The sequence below is a fragment of the Microtus ochrogaster genome, linkage group LG4, assembly GCF_000317375.1.
Source record: "Microtus ochrogaster isolate Prairie Vole_2 linkage group LG4, MicOch1.0, whole genome shotgun sequence".
Lineage (NCBI taxonomy): Eukaryota > Metazoa > Chordata > Mammalia > Rodentia > Cricetidae > Microtus > Microtus ochrogaster.
The window spans coordinates 19378539-19394853 of record NC_022030.1 but is presented as its reverse complement, the minus strand read 5'-3'; the positions used below and the strand labels follow the sequence as shown (position 1 = coordinate 19394853).

General features: G+C 49.7%; 1 protein-coding gene across 1 annotated transcript; it reads right to left on the bottom strand.

Annotated features, from left to right (window-relative positions):
- Positions 1 to 9274: 9274 nt before the first annotated feature.
- Positions 9275 to 14304, bottom strand: Lypd5 (LY6/PLAUR domain containing 5). Its single transcript, XM_005361102.2, has 5 exons — positions 14247 to 14304; positions 11380 to 11508; positions 10393 to 10569; positions 9896 to 10042; positions 9275 to 9534 (listed from the first exon to the last, which is right to left on the bottom strand). The coding sequence occupies exons 1-5, from the start codon at positions 14302 to 14304 to the stop codon at positions 9275 to 9277; spliced, it is 771 nt and encodes a 256-aa protein (XP_005361159.1).
- Between the last annotated feature and the right edge of the window lie 2011 nt (positions 14305 to 16315).

Below are 16315 nucleotides of genomic sequence, written 5' to 3'. Positions count from 1 at the left end.
GGCAGCCCCCCCACACTCCCACCATGCTTTCCACCCCATTACGGCCTGTGCCATTACAACTCATGAGGCACAATTGATTTTCCCTCCTAAGGCGCATTCTATCAAGTATTCTGTCACAAGGAAACAGGCCATGTTGCTCACACAGCGTCCACTCTGATCATTCTGTCTTCCCAGACTAGCACTTTGTCATTGCCGTGGTGTCAATGCTACAATAAAAGGATCTCACTTCCATTTTTATTATCTAGTTTTACTCAATGTGTATGGGTGTTTTGTCTACATTTATGTCTGTGTCACAAGTGTGCCTGATGTCCTGGAGGTCAGAAGAGGGCATCAGATCCCATGAAACTGGAGTTATGGATGGTTGTCAGCAGCCATGTGGGTGCTGGGAATCAAACCCAGGTCCTCTGGAAGAACAGCCAGTGCTCTTAACCACTGAGTCATCTCTCCAGCTCCCAATGAACTTCCTTCATTATTTGTCTAATTGTTAATGCAAGTCTTGCTATCCAAGTGGTACAGAATGATGTCAGGTACACTGGAAAGATGCTCAATAAATATTTTTTTCTGTGAAAGGGTCTTATGTGTCCCAGACTGGCTTTGAACTTACTTCATAACCAAGGATGACCTTGAACTTTTGATCCTTTGCCTCCACACTGGGATTTCAGATGTGCACCATCACACCCAGCTTTATGTGCTGCTGGGGATGAGGTCCATCTTCACTCTAACCACTGAGTCAATGCCTCAGCCCTCCACAGATGGTCGTCAAACGAATGTTCTTTCTCTGAGATACTGACCAGCTTTTCTCCTGCTCTTGTCTGCTCCACATCATCCTATGGGGCTTGGGGTGGGGGTGGGGATACCATTTCTCCATTTCCGTCGTGTTTGCCCCACCCCTTGTTAGATGAGTTGCTGTCTGTGGTCCTGATGTTGTGGCTCTGTCCTTGGTGCTGACTCTGGGGCTTCATTTCTGTGACACAGGCGAGGGTGTGAATGTCTTGCGGGAGGGACCAGGTTCTGTGTTAGATGCAAACATTGAATCACTTGTGTCACGAAGGGAAGACAGATGCATGAATGAAGGGGAGAACTTCACAGGCCCCTGTGTTCACCAGAGGGTCCACTGTCTATTAACAGTCCTATGCACACATGTGAATGTGTGTGTGTGTGTGTGGGAGAGAGAGAGAGAGAGAGAGACAGAGACAGAGACAGAGAGAGAGAGAGAGAGAGAGAGAGAGTGAGAGAATCTGAGTGTGTGTGAGCATGTATGTGTATTGATCTACCCTGATCTTTCTTGGCATCCAGAAGGCTTGGTGCCAGCCTGCTCCAGGACATTGGGACCCATGGGTTCTCATGTTTCTTTTTTATAATATGTTAGTGTTAACATTTAGTCTATGAGCACTGTTCCCACTTTTTATCCTCTCATCCATCCATCCATTCATTTTTTGTGTAGATGGGCACATGTGTTAACCTATGTGCAGGTATGTTATAATCATGTGTGTGGAGGCTAAAGATCAAATGTATGTGTTATTCCTTAGGGGCCATCTATTTTAATTTTCTTTTGTGTGTGTGTGTGTGTGTGTGTGTTTACATGTAGAGGTTAGAGGACTCCTTGTAGTGGTTGGTTCTCTCTTGTAGGTCCTAAGGCTTGTTGGCAGTCACTTTTACCCACAGAGTCATGTTATAAAGAGGCCACTTGTTTGTTTCCCAGCCACCTGACATTTCAGACCCAAAACAATCACACAGAAACTGTATTAATTAAAACACTGCTCGTCTCATTAGCTCTATCTTCTTATTGGATAACACTTATATTAATTTAATTATAATATAATTATAATTAAATTATATTAATTTAACCCATTTCTAGTAATCTGTGTATTGTCATGTGGCTGTGGCTTACTGGGTAAAGTTTCCAGTATCTCTCTTTAGCGGGGCTACATGGCTTCTCTCTAACTCCTCCTTTTTCTCCCAGCATTCAGTTTAGTTTTCCCCACATACCTCTATTCCCTGCGCAGGCCCAAGACAGTTTCTTTATTAACCAATGGTATTCACAGAATACAGAGGGAAATCCCACATCAGAGTCATCTCACTAACCTAACTTTTACTTTTTGAGACTTATACTGCCCATGTACTTACCAAGTAAGCTAGTCTGTCTAGCCATTGAGCCCCCAGGACCTTCTCCTCCTCTTTCTTCTCCTCTCTTTTTCTTCCTCTTCTTTTCCTCTTTCTCCTCTTCTTGCATAAGTACTTCAGGTCCTTGTGCTTGCAAAGAAAATACTTTACCAATTGAACTATCACTCTGGCCCTCAATTAATTCATTTTAAAGATATGTGTCCTAGAGTGGGTGACATATTTCTGCAGGTAAAGGCACTTGCCACCTTTGGTACCTGTACCACCTGGAACCGCAATTGGGCAAGGGTCTGGGGATTAAAAAACATACAAAGACACATGCGTCACTCTTGACACAAGAATGCCAATTATATTGTGTTCCAGGGCAGCTTATATAGCGTTCTTCTTGAGTAATGGACATGCCCTAGCTCTGGGGATTTTTTTCAGTTGCAAGCCCACAGAAACTACTTCCTTATTATCGGGAACTCATGAGGGTCTCATGCTCAGAGTAGCTGAAAGCATAGGAAAACAAGTTGTTTACTCTGGCAGGCAAGGGACCATAGAAAATTCAGGGTCTGAGGATCTGCAGTCCCCAACACCTCCCTCTTTTCTCTATAATTAGACCAGGCCTGTCTTAGGTAGCAGAAGCACAAATTCACATCTTACCCATCATCAAGAACACTTGTTTCAGCACTCAAGGTCTCTGTCTTAGGTGGATGTGGCAGGCTCCTGTCTCACCCGTCTCTGGCTCACTGGCCTTCTCATAGCATGTGGACTCACACTACACTCAGAGTAAGCCCACTTACTGGGGCAAGCATTAGTCGCGTAACTACATCGCTGCTGTTGCCGCCACTGCTGCTGCTGCTGCAGCAGCTGACACCTGTTATAGAGGCAGAGCAATAGAAACCCTCCAGCTAACAAGAGTTCCTAGGGCAACAGTCTCAGATCAGCTTTTCAGCAAGCCTAGACCATAAAGAAAGCCCTGAGTTAAAGAATCTGTGGAAGTGGGAGGAATTCACCCTGCTGACAGTAGCCCTAAGGTTCTTGACTGGCCTGGGTGTGGCACAGATATTGATGGAAGGAAGGGAGCAACTAACAAAATGTAAATCCCATAAGAAACCTAGCTGCCCTTGTAAAGGGGTGGTCTGTAGGTTAAGTTGGAAAATGCCCTGGCGAACATGCTCATTAAGGGAATTTTGGGTCTCTGAGGCAGTGGCAACTTGTCCGGCTAGGGATCAACAGTGCTAGCCCAGCAGCCGTCTGGCTGATGGCAATTCCGGCTGCTGCAGCAGAGACTACAGTGGTGATCCTGAAGTCTCGGCAGGGGTGGCTCAGCACCAGCTGATTCACTGGGATAGGTACAAGCCTGGAACCCGGACCACAGCAGCAGTCTGGCTGATAGCAATTCTGGCTACCATGGCAGAGGCCGCAGCGGTGACAATAGCAGCCACTACAGCCTCGCTGACCCTGAAGTCTCAGCACCAGCTGATTCACTGGGATAGGTACCAAGCCTGGAACCCGGACCACAGTGGCAATCATCGCATTCACTCAACAGCTGCTTAAATGACATGAAACTTGAGAGCAGTTAAGGGCAGAATCATACAAGGTATTCTTAGAAGAAAAAATGGCCCTGACATACAGACAGCTGCATGACAAGTCTTATTTTGGCTCTGGTTTAACTGTAAGGTATCTTCAAAGATATTTGTGGCATTCCATTTTACTGTGCCATTAAACAAGGTAGAATCCTGCACAGACAAGGGCCCAAAATTTAGACAGGCATGAGGTCCACAGAGGTACCATTCCATGAAGGTAGGCACTATACCATATTGGGCTGGAATTCAGAAATGAAACTCCTAAGAATCCTTGCTAGCATTCTTGTAAGGTGGTCACGGTCCACACCACCATAATGAATTATTCAAAGTATAAGGAGTATTGGTAATGTGCTCTGACCATAGTGAGGGGACTACAAATTTATAAACCGTAGGTTTGGGCCAACATTTAGTGGTTGGAGTCACACAAGAGGTGGCCTTGTGAGGATAATACAATGGCATCCAGACATTACAAAGACCAATAGCAGAAACATTGGTGGAATTTAAGGGCACAGAGGCATTGCTAATAATAACACAAGGGGAGAGAAAATTCAGCGGAGATAAACTACTTGCTTTCTGAAAACACAGACTGCCAGATAGGTTCCACATACTGGTAACATTATTGCATTCCCAATGAATGGAAATGGCTGGCTGTCCCACAGCCCAGTCAGTGGAAGGGAAGTATGACCACGTGGGGCTATCCAGGCCCACCGGTATCAGCACCAGTGGACTCCTGACTGGGGCCCATTGTACCTGTTGGCCATGGCTGATGATCAGGATTCCAAATGGGGCTTTCATTCTCCTGACCCCCACTTCACTCTAAAAAGCTGCATTCAATCACTAGGAGTCAGATTTTGATCCATGTAGGGTTCCACCAAGGCAGCGGTAAAGGGAGCACGTGACCCATAAGCAGTTACGGCCTCTTTAAGCTGTCTTACTTAATTGAAACTATTGATGTAGCCTCTGCCTATCCCTTGAGGATCCGTAGTTTCCTAACAGGGAACGCCTGGATATTTCTGGACTTAAGTTCTACTAATTGTCTCCTCAACTCTTCTACTTCCCTCTCACTAGGCAGAGGGGCAGTTGCTTTGTAAAAGGATTCTTTCTCCTGGAGCGAGGCAAGAGAGGCCCAGTCCCGAGAGATGACTCGGAATCGCTACTATCTGAGATACGGGCCTCCTTCAGCTCCCCTCTGGACCTCCTTTGCATGATTCTCTATCTTGGACATTCTCCAGTATCCTAATGGCTTCCTTAAGCTTTTCCTTGACCCCACAATCTTCAGTACACATAGACTCTTTAACCAACCTCCACAGGGAAAACGTGGCATTTGAAACAATCATTTAGGGAATTTTGGTGTAGTTCTCTCCAAACTGCTTCCTGATTTTTATTGGGTGAAGTAATTTTTGGGGGTGTTCATGGTGTCCTTTTGGGGGGGTCTTGATCCATACATATCCTTAGACTCAAACTTGACGTTGAATTTGAGGTCAGCCTGGGCTACATGAGACCTCGTCTCAAAGGGGGTACAAAGCTCAATGGCATGGCTGTCTAAATTAGACCTAAACACTTCCAACAGCAATTGAGCTCCTAATGTGGTCCCCACCCCCAGATGAAGAGCCCCTGGAGCTATATCTGCTCAGGAGGGAGACTTAGCCTTCCCAGGGACGATCCCCTGACTGGTTACTCAACACCAAGCAGTCAGCCCTGGAAACATGTGCACAGCAGTACTGAAGGAGTCCGGCAGGTTGTAATTATACATTTGTTCATCTATATGTGTGCACAACAGTGAAGGTGGGACTAGAAGGAGGGCAGGAAATGATGTAATTATTTTTTACTTAAATGTACAATACACATTTTCTTTTCAAGGCAGGGTTTCTCTATGTTGTCCTGGCTGTACTGGAACTCATTCTGTAGACCAGGCTGTCCTGGAACTCACAGAGATCCACCTGCCTTTGCCTCCTAAGTGCTGGGATGAAAAGTGCGCACCATCACCATTTTTTAAAAAGACACAAAGGTCCACTTTGGAATAAGAACAGGTAGTGGATCCCTTGGTCTCTCCACTTCGAGAGGGTGCAGCCTTTCTGCAGGACCCCATGCAGGCCCGTTAGCATCATGCCCATCCTCCCCACCTCCACAGGGATTGCTGTGTTCAAGCAAAGGGTGGCTGACTCCTGTAGCCCTCACATACTGCCCCCATCCCCGTCTTTTCTTCTCCCTCTGGCCTTCAACATTAAGCAACCCTTGACCTTGGAGACTTGGAAGAGAGTCACCTTTGCTGGCCTCCTTCCTCTGCCCCTGCCTCTGGTCTGGTCTTATATCTTGGCTTTCACCATGCAGCTCTCTGCCTCTAGATCCTTCCATGGCTCCCAAATGGTTGTAGGAGGAAACTGAGAAGGCTCGCTGTTGGTGTACGATATTTCTAGGCCATTCAGAGCCAAGCCATTTTTTCCTTGCTAATCTTTCTCACCTCCATATACTAATACATCCCAACTCTCTAAATCCATCTTCTACATTTTATCTATTTTTGTTGTGTAGGTGTGTGCATGTGTGTTTGTGACATGGCATGAATGTGGGGATCAGAGGACAACTTTGGGGAGTCTGTTCTCTCCTTCCACCACGTGGGATCCAGGGATCAAACTCAGCTTGACAGACTTTTGTGCAAACACCTTTACTCACTTTCTGGCCCTGTCCCAACGCTGTGCAAGTGGCCCTAAAGCCTCTCTTACTGCTTTGTCACATAGGCTTCTTCTCAGACGTCCATGACCATCCACGCTCCTGTCCTCTCAGGCTCCTTTCTGAACTTCCCTTACTGGATCATACTCCCTTTGCTTATTTCTTGCTTGTTTATTTTTGAGACAGGGTCTTATGAAGCTTAGGCTAGACACTGTGTATCAGAGGATGTAGCTCAGGGTAGACACTGTGTATCAGAGGATGCAGCTCAGGTTAGACATTGTGGATCAGAGGATGTAGCTCAGGGTAGACACTGTGTATCAGAGGATGTAGCTCAGGCTAGACATTGTGTATCAGAGGATGTAGCTCAGGGTAGACTGTGAATTCTTTATCCCCTTCTTTCACCTCCGGAGAGCTGGGATAAGGGTTGTGCCCCTTTCCCATATCTGACTCACACCCCAGTTTCATCAACCATGAGCCTCCAGGTTTGTGACGGCATCTTTCCCGATCAGGAGGGCAGGCTGACTCTGACTAATTGCTGGGGCCAGGGATGCACCACCCCAGAAGAACAGGTTCCAAATGACTGCCAGATGCCTCTTCCTGCCCCTTGGTTTCTTATTCCCGCCTCTGCCCTGTGTTCTTGCCACCCAGTGAGTGCTTCGTGAGTCCTCATCATAGACCGATTCCTTTGCCTGGACTGCTTCCCACTGCACCCTCCTGGCAAACTCCGATTTGTCCCTTAGGATCTGGCTGCGGCTGCTTCCTCACCACAGTTACCTCCGATGCTGTGGCTGTCAACCTGACAGGAACTAGTGTCACCTAGGAGACAAGCTTCCGGGAACATCTGTGAGGGAGGTTCCATGTTGAGTTAATAGAGATGAGAAGGCCTACTATTATGTTGTTGTTTTTCAAGTCGGGGTTTCTCTATGGGACAGTCCTGGCTGTTCTGGAACTTGCTTTGTAGATCCACCTGCCCCTGCCTCCCAAGTGCTGGAATTAAAGGTGTGCACCACCCCCCCAGCTGAGAAGGCCTACTCTAACTGCAGGTGACACAGTCCACACAGAGCAGAAGGGAGGAAGTGAGCCGAGCACCAGAATCCACTGCTCTGGTTCCTGACTATGGACACTAAGTGACCGGCCACCTCCCCATCCTGTCACTGTGGCTTCTCCACTATGATGGATGGTTCCCTGGCTGATGAGATGGCTGCAAGATGAAATAAATCCTTTTCTCCCGAAGTCACTCTTCTCTGTATTGCCCTGGATGGCCTGAAACTCACTCTGTAGACCAGGCTGGCCTGGAACTCACAGAGATCCTCCTGCTTCTGCTTCCCAAGTGCTGGGGTTAAAGGCGTGCGCCACCACTGCCCAGTTAATCTTTAAAATTTGAGACGGGGTCCCACTAAATTACTCATGCTGGCCTTGAATTCAAGATCCCCAGCGACTGGGGCTATGGGTTCCTGGCTCCTCATCTGACTCAACCCTGCCATTTAATGCATCGCTTAAAATGCAACAGCTGGCGTGAGAAGGCAGGACTTGAACTCTCCCCTCTGCTCAGGTACTTCTCCCTAAATAGACAATTTGAAGAAAGGGGCGGGCTTAGTTGTTCCCTCTGCATCCCCCTCTGACCCTTTCCCATAAATAAAATTTGTTCATTTTAAAAAACCTTTTATTGCAAATAATATACATGTGGGGAGAGGAGAAAAGACAGGTGTGATGGCGTGACTCTGTCATCCTGGCATCTGGAAGGTCCAGGTGGGAGGATCAGGAATTCAGGGTCATCCTAAGCTACACAATGAGTTTGGGACCAGCCTGGGCTACATGAGCCCTTTTCCCAAAACAGGAGGTTCAGTGAAAAGAGCAAAGCAGAACCAGTGAGTCCTCAGAGCCTGTACCTCAATGTCTAGACCTCCAGACACCTCATGTTCCTCTTCTGTGCTCACTTGTCCCCAAAGATAACCACTCTTCTGGCTTCTGATTGCGAACACTGTTATTTTCTTAACCAACATCCATACTTTGTTTTGAATGGAGTCACACGACCTGTTCTTTTGTGTGTCTTTCCTGTTTTGCTCAACATGATCTTTGTGAGATTCTTCCAAGGCCACTGCAGGTAACTGTCCACCGTCATTTCCATTGCTGGGCAGCCAGCGTTCCTTTCAGTGAGAGGTCATGGCCTCCTCATTTGGCTGTTGGTATTTATTTGTGTTGTTTGCGGTTTGTGGCCATGGGGAGCAGTTTCTGTTGGGGTGGTGGACCCGAGCGAGAGTGGGAGTGCTGGGTTGTAGTAAGGGTGTCAGTTCTGTGTCAGAGATAATGGAAAGTAGGGTTTGTGTCTCTCTCCCTCCCTCCCTTCCCCCTTTTCTCTTTCTTTCTTTTGAAACAGGGTCTCACTACGTAGTCTTGGCTGTCCTGGAACTCACTGTGTAGATAAGGTTGACCTCAAACTCAAAGATCCGCCTGCATCTGCCTCCGAGTGCTGGGATTAAAGATGTGTGCCCACCACTGCCTGCCAGGGTCTCACAGTGTAGATCAAGGCTGGACCTAAACTTGTAGTGTAGTCCAGCTTGGCCTTAAAGCAGTGATCCTCCTGCCTCAGTCTCTTGGGTGCTGGGATTACCACCACCCTTGTGAGAAATGTGTTTTTAAGGTGAGTGGCATGGTTTGGCTGTGAGGTGTCACAAAAGAACCATGCGTTGAAGCCAGGTTAGGTTTTGAGGGGCCTCACTCAATGCTCTGATTAGCTCCCAGATAAATGGGACTTCAGGAGGTGGGGGCAGTGTCAGTAAGGAAGGATGGATGGGGGAGAAAAGTCTGTGACTTGAGAGGGGGAGGAGTGAGGTTCTTTTTTTTGATGTCATTTTTAAGGGAACCCACACTAGGGGCTGGAGTGGTGAGAAGCAAAGCTATTCTGAAGGCGCTTTCTATGCGGGGAGCCTAAGGGACCCCCCCAGAGCGATGGCCAGTAGTGGAGCAACAAACAGCAAGATCAGGATTCTGGGAGCCTGGGGAGGGGCTGGGGACGCGACGCCGGGGATGGTCTGTGTCACCGAGTCCCTGTTGCAGAGGTGGCCCTCGCAGCAGTAACCCTGCAGGTCGATGGATGTCCAGGGGCTGGTGGTGCCCATGGTGGTGCAGGAAGGCCGGTGGCAGGTTCGGATGTACACGGGAACTGAGAAGTTGCCTGGATGGACAGGGAGGAGGGGTCAGGCCACCGGAGGGTCTCCCGTGAGCTCTGCCTTAGCAGGCAGGGGCAGGCCTGCATCCTGTTAGGTCTTTCTGTAGATCAGAGCCATATCTCTCAGAGTGTAGACAAGCCTCCTCCCTCAGACCAGAGCCATATCTCCTTCATAGCACAACAGACCTCCTACCTCAGTCTATAGACTTTTTCCTTAGACCAGAGCCCTGCCTCCTTCAGACAAGAGCCATACCTCCTCCCTCAGACCAAGGCCACAGAGAACTATGCCTCTCTGGTGTCTCTGCCTTCAGGTCCTCAGTGCCCCCACATCTCTAGCCTAGGGCATCCCACCGTTCCAGCCCCTCACCAATGTTCATCCGGCCATTGCCCTGAAAACAGACGCTCTGGTCCTGGTGGCACTGGACCCGTCGGGACCTCTCAGGGGAACAGTCTTCGGGGCGGGTCCCCAAGCAGGCATAGCACTCGGTGCCACTGAGCGTCGGTGGGTCAGGTGCTTGTAGAAAACAGTAGATATGTTAGACCTGTAGTTAGATAGGTCGCTCCGGGCTGCAGTGCTGGCTGCTTGCTGCATCTGCTCTTGCCAAAGTGGAACCTGGCATCCCACAAACTTAGCAGCACTCAACGGAGGTCTCGCCACTCCAGTCCGCCCCCACCTCTTCAGCCCCAGCCCCACCTCTCTAGCCCCGCCCCGACCTCTCTCCCGCCCCACCTCCGACCTCTCCAGTCCTGTCCCCATCTCTCCCACCCCACCCACACATCTCCAGTCCCACCCAGTTCCTCCAGCCCCGCCCTGTCTCCCTAGTCTCGCCTTCGCCCCCTCCAACCCCCCGCCCCTCCGCACACCTTGACTCAGGTTGGGGAGGGTGTCGTGGTTCTTGAGTTGGGTATTGCAGAAGTCCGTTGCGCAGCCACGGACCACCGCGTAGTCGGGCGGCAGCGCCTCCTGGTTGGACTGCATGGGGCCAGTGGTGGGGCCGGTCCAGCATCCCTTCCGGACGATTGTCACCAGGGAGCGGTACCCTGGGGCGAGCAGAGCATCAGGCCTGGAGCGAATTCTCCCTTCTGCTTGTCTCCTTCTCTTAGTTTTGCCTCCTCCCTCCTTCCATTCTGCTTTCTGCTATCTTGTTTTGTTTTACTTTTACTTTTCTTTCTGCCCAGTGTCCATTTCATGTTTCCATCATCTCTGTCCTTCTTCATTTCATGTTCCTCATTTACCCTCTCCCTTTCTTCCCCCTCTCTCTTCTCCCCTCCCCTCCTTCTTCCCTCAGCTCTCTCAGTCTCTCTGTTGTTTTCAAAGATTTTTTAATTAATTTTAGTTTATATGTAGCACAATGCAGTGTTCACAGAGGCCAGAAGAGGGCGTTAGATCATCTGGAACTAGGGTCACAGTGGGTGTGAGCCACATCTAAGTGCTAGGAACCAAACCTAAATCACCTAGAGGAACAGCCAATGCTCTTAGCCACCGAGTTGTCTTACCAGTCCTGTTTGGTTTCTTTGTTTTTGTGAGACAGGGGGGTTTCAGATAGCCCCTGGCCTAAGGTTTGCTACTTAGCCAAGAATGACCTTGAACTTGTGATCCTCCTGCCTTCCAAGGATTGCAAGTGCATGCCAGTTTCTCTCTTTCCCTCTGACTAGGTCTTGCCATGTAGCCCAGGCTGGCCACAAAAACACAGTGCTCCTGCATCTACCTCCTGAGTGCCATGATCCCAGGCATGGACCACCATGCCCAGCCATCACTTTCTCGCCCTCCATCCCTTCTCCTCCCTTGTCTCTTCCTCTCTCTTCTCCCTTCCTTCTCTTGCCCCTCTTTTGCTGCCCTCAGGTCCTCACCAGTATCCAGCAACAGCATCGCCTCAGAGCACCCCTGAGGACAGGAGACACTGGGGAATGTCATGGCACTGAGGTCAAAGGGTCCGAAGTAGGTGTGCTCGAAGCTGTAGCACTGTAGGGCCTGGGAGCCTAGGAGAGGGATGGGGAGTGTTAGCAGATGGGGCGGGGGGAATCTGTCACAGGACTGAGGGCTCCAGATACACACCAGCTGCTGTGTCTCATGTCACCATGAGAAAGTAGTGTCATCACCAAGTACCACCATGGTCCTTAAAGACCTCAGTCATTTGCATAAGGGGCTGAGGCGATTTCCTCCTGCTCTGCTCATCTCCCAACAGACGCCCTCAAATCGTGCAGGTAGAAAGAGTGCAGTCTCACATAGACAGAGCTAGCAACACAAGTGAACTCTGGCCTAAGTGCTGACACGGGTCTGTGCAAGCCTCCTATTTAATAATGCGTGCAGAACAGCCTGGTTGCAGCCCATGTTCCCCAAGATTCCACAAGGATAGATACGACACCCTTAGACCCAACAAAGCCACTTAGAGGGGGAGCCACTCACTCACAGGCTCTGATGTCTGCATATTTTGCATGTGTCATAATGATAGAGGACCAGGGGACCCAGGAGCTGAGAGAGGGGCCGTTGAGAAGGCTCGGCTGGTGAAAGTGCTTGCCGCCAAACCTGACCATCTGAGTTCCATCCCCAGGACCCACATGACGGAAGGAGAGCATCCAGTGCAACTCCTGCAAGTTGTCTTCTGCCCCCTTCCCACAAAGCTGACATTTATTTTAAAAGAAGGCTGAACATCATGGGAGAGTAAAATCACATGCACAAAAAAAGAGCACAATTATGTAGTTAGAAATGACACAATCTGCCAGGCGGTGGAGGCACAGGCCTTTAATCCCAGCATTCAGGAAGCTGAAGCAGGTGAATCTCTGAGTCTGAGACCAGCCTGGTCTATAGAGTGGGTTCCAGGACAGCCAGGGGTACACAGAGAAACAAACAGAAAGAAGGGAAGGAAGGAAGAAGGAAGGAAGGAAGGAAGGAAGGAAGGAAGGAAGGAAGGACACCATTGGCTGGGAATCTGACTTGTGTCAGGTGGGGGTGTAAAGCTTGTCCTCAAGTGTGAGCGCCAGGGTTAGACCCCAGGTGTGGCAGCCTGGTGTGAGGGAGCAGAGAGGCGGTCCCCAGAACGAATGAGCCAGCTGGACTCGATCATCGGGGGGTTCTGATCCCCAGAGTGAGCGAGCCAGCTGGACTAGATCAGTGGGGGGTCTGGGCTCATGACTTGGCAGAGAGTGATGGAGGAAGATGCCGGGTGCCAACCTCAGGCCTCCACACATGTGCACGCACATACTATACACATACACGCGACAAAAAGAGTACGGAAAAGAAATGACCCATCAAAGTGGTTTCAAATCATATATAGACACAGGATATTTAGAAACATGCAAATAAATATGCAGAGAGTAACACATCCTAATATCCAAATACACACAGATATGGATATGTCAGCCACGGAAATAGCATAGGGACAGTGGACATGTGGGTGCAAAATTACATACCCATCTTTTTTCTTTCTTTTTTTTTTCAGAGAAAGTGAAGGAGAAGAACTGGCCCTCAAAGAATTTTTGTTGTTGTTCTTGTTTTGAGACAATCTCATGTAGGCTGGCCCAGAACTCACAATTCCATTGAGGCTGGCCAAACACTGGGATTACAGCCCTGCTACACCATGTAAAACATTTGAAATTTTAAAATTATTGCTGAGCATGGTGGCACATGTCTTTAATCCCAGCACTAAGGAGGCAGAGATAGGTGGATTTCTATAAGTTTGAGGTCAGCCTGGTCTACAATGAGACAGTGAGAATCTGTCTCAAAATTTTTCTTTTGTATTTTGTTTACAGTGTTGTGGAGGGGAGCATGAGTTACCCCACCCTGTGCATGTGTGGAGGGCAGAGGATGAGTTTTAAGAGTCAATTCTCTTTTTACACCCTGGGTTCGAGGGACCAAACTCAATTGTCAGACTTGGTGGAAAGCACCTTTACCTACTGAGCCATTTTGCCAGCCACACAGTGCAATCACCTGCACACACACACACACACACACACACACACACACACACACACTGCTACTCAGATGTTGAAATCTGGTACAGAGAAGCACAAGCAGGTGCTAACAACAGGGACACATCCAGAACCAAACTGTGTCCCATGGTGAGCAAATGCACACAAATTAAGACTCACGCGAGGTTTGCTCAATATCTAATTCTCCCCTCATGACCCATCCCTGCTCAAGTGAGTACATCCCTATAGGAGAAGAGGGTCCAAAAAAGAGCTAAGGTCCTTGCCAGCTCCAGGGAGAGCCCTGATTGCTCCACAGAAATTCCCTCAATGGGAGGGTGGCAGGGAGAAGAAGGAAGACCCATGTCAGAGGAGATGACAATGTGAGGGTGCAGAGGGTTGAGAAGGGGTGCACACATGGTCTCCACCATCCTGAGATTCGTGAGAACAAGCCTCTAGCCCTCCTCTCCCAGTCCCAGAGGTCCAAATCCCAGCCCTCCTCCCTCAGACCCAGGGGTTCAGGTCCCAGCCCTCCTCCCTCAGACCCAGGGGTCCAGGCCCAGACCTTCTCTCTCAGACCCAGGTCTCCTGGGTCAGTCCTCCTCCCTCAGACCCAGAGGTCCAAGTCCCAGACCCCTCCCTCAGCCCCAGGGGTCCAGGTCCCAGCCCTCCTCCCTCAGACCCAGGGGTTCAGGCCCAGCCCTCCTCCCTCCTCCTCAGACCCAGGGGTCCAGACCCAGCCTCCTCTCTCAGACCCAGGGGGAGTCCTGGCTCAGACCCTTCTTCCAACTGGACTCAGCGCAGGTGGGTACCTGTCAGGTAGAGCCCGATTCCGAGGAGGCCGAGCAGGAAGGTCCTGGGGATCTCCATGGCAGCCTGCGGTGCAGAGATGCGACACCGAGGACAGCTCCTGCCACTCTGACTTGCTGTCGGGCTGGTTTTCCCTGAAGAACCCCAGGCATCCCGGCTACCAGCCTGGCCAGGATTCCAGATTCCTCCACCCCGCCCTTCCGCCCTCCTTCACGTGGGCTGCCTCCTTCTAGGTAATCATGGTGGGGCTGCTGGAATAAGGGGTGGGGACTTGGGCTCCTGGGTGCTGAGGAAGATATTAGGGGACTGGAACCTTGATTTTGGGCGTGATGTGTATTTTGCCATTCTGTTTGTATCCTCTCTGCATTCTGTGCTGGTCTGCATTTGGTCCCTAGATTCCTGCTCTTTCCCCACTCCTTTCCACCCACACAGACACAAGCTTGGAACGCCAGGATAGAATCTCCAGGCGAGACACCCAGCCATCCTCTTTCCCCGAGGCTTCTCTGACCCTAACTCCTGACAGTACCGCCTCTCCAGCATCTCCTTGCTACCCTCCTGCTGCCAGTTCTGATTCCACAGGACAGGCCACTGCTTATCTTTTCCATTGGACTGGAGATGCCTCTGCAGCCTCTAGGGATGTTTGGGACAATGAATGAATGAATGAATGAAGGATGAAGGAATGGGTGGATGAATGAATGATTGAGCATCAAGAGAGGGAAAGAAATAAAAATGATCACACACAAGATGCAGAATGACAGGTTAGGGCTGTGGCTCATTTGGTAGAGCATTTGCTTAGCATCCAGGAAGTCCCAGGTTCCAGCCCCCAGCACTGCATAAAGCTGGACATGATGGCCCCAAGGTCAGTCTGGGATACAGGAGGCCTTGTCTTAAAGAAATAATAAAGAAGCTAGGCAGTGGCGGGGTACGCCTTTATCCCAGCACTCGGGAGGCAGAGGCAGACAGATCTCTGTGAGTTTGAGACCAGCCTGGTCTACAAATATATATATATATATGTTTATATATGTATTATATATAATACATAGACACAGAAGGCTTATAAGATGGCTAGAGGGTAAAGGTGCTGGGCCCAAGATAGATGACCCATGTGGTGGGAGGAGAGAATGCCCGTAGGTTGTGCTCTGAGTTCCATGCATACCCCAGGGCACACACCCTTCCCCCACATACACACAGAAAAATGAATAAGTATTTTTAAGTTAAAGAGAATACAAGAAGACACAATTTGGTGCGGACAGATGTCAATGCAGACACACAGACAAGCTGAGATGTGAAGAGAGACAGCGTAGTAGACAGGATGTGCCCCAGAAGGCGTTGGCAAGCTCTAATTAAATAAATGGAGGACTGCCTGCTTCCACAACACCTGTACTTAAAACTGATGGAGATCTGATAGCGCAAGGGCTGCTTGAGAAAGTTCCCGAATTAGTTACTGAGGCAGGCTGGGGGGTGGGGGGATTGACAGAGCAGACAGCCCCTACACCTTTGTTCCTTTCAGGGATGGTGAGGGTGGGCAGAGTGTCACAGCTCATCCTTCCAGTCCTCAGGTGGAGGCAGGAGAATCAGAATTTAAGGTCACGCTGGCTGCATAGGGAGTTCAAAGCCAGCCTGTGCTCCAGGGGACTCTGTCTCAGAACAAAAACAAAAAGCACGGGGCTGGGGAGATGGGCCAGTCTAAGTGTCCACTATGGTTGTACCAACTCTAGCATCTGTGCAAGACACAGCAGCATGTGTCTGTCACTCAGTGCCAGACAGCCGGAGGCAGAAGGACCCCTGACGCTCACAGAGCAGCTGTCCTAGCTGACTGAGTGTGCTCCAGGTTCAGTGGGAGACCTGAACATACGACGTAAGATGAAGAGGGGGTACCCTACCTTCCCCAGACACTTTATTCCACAGGTGCACACACACACACACACACACACACACGCATGCACGCACGTGCACACACACACACACTCACTCATATCTACACATACATATATCCCACATACCATATCTCTACCCTCCACTCCTTCCACACACATATACATATGAGACTTTGTGGGTTTTTTGTCCATTC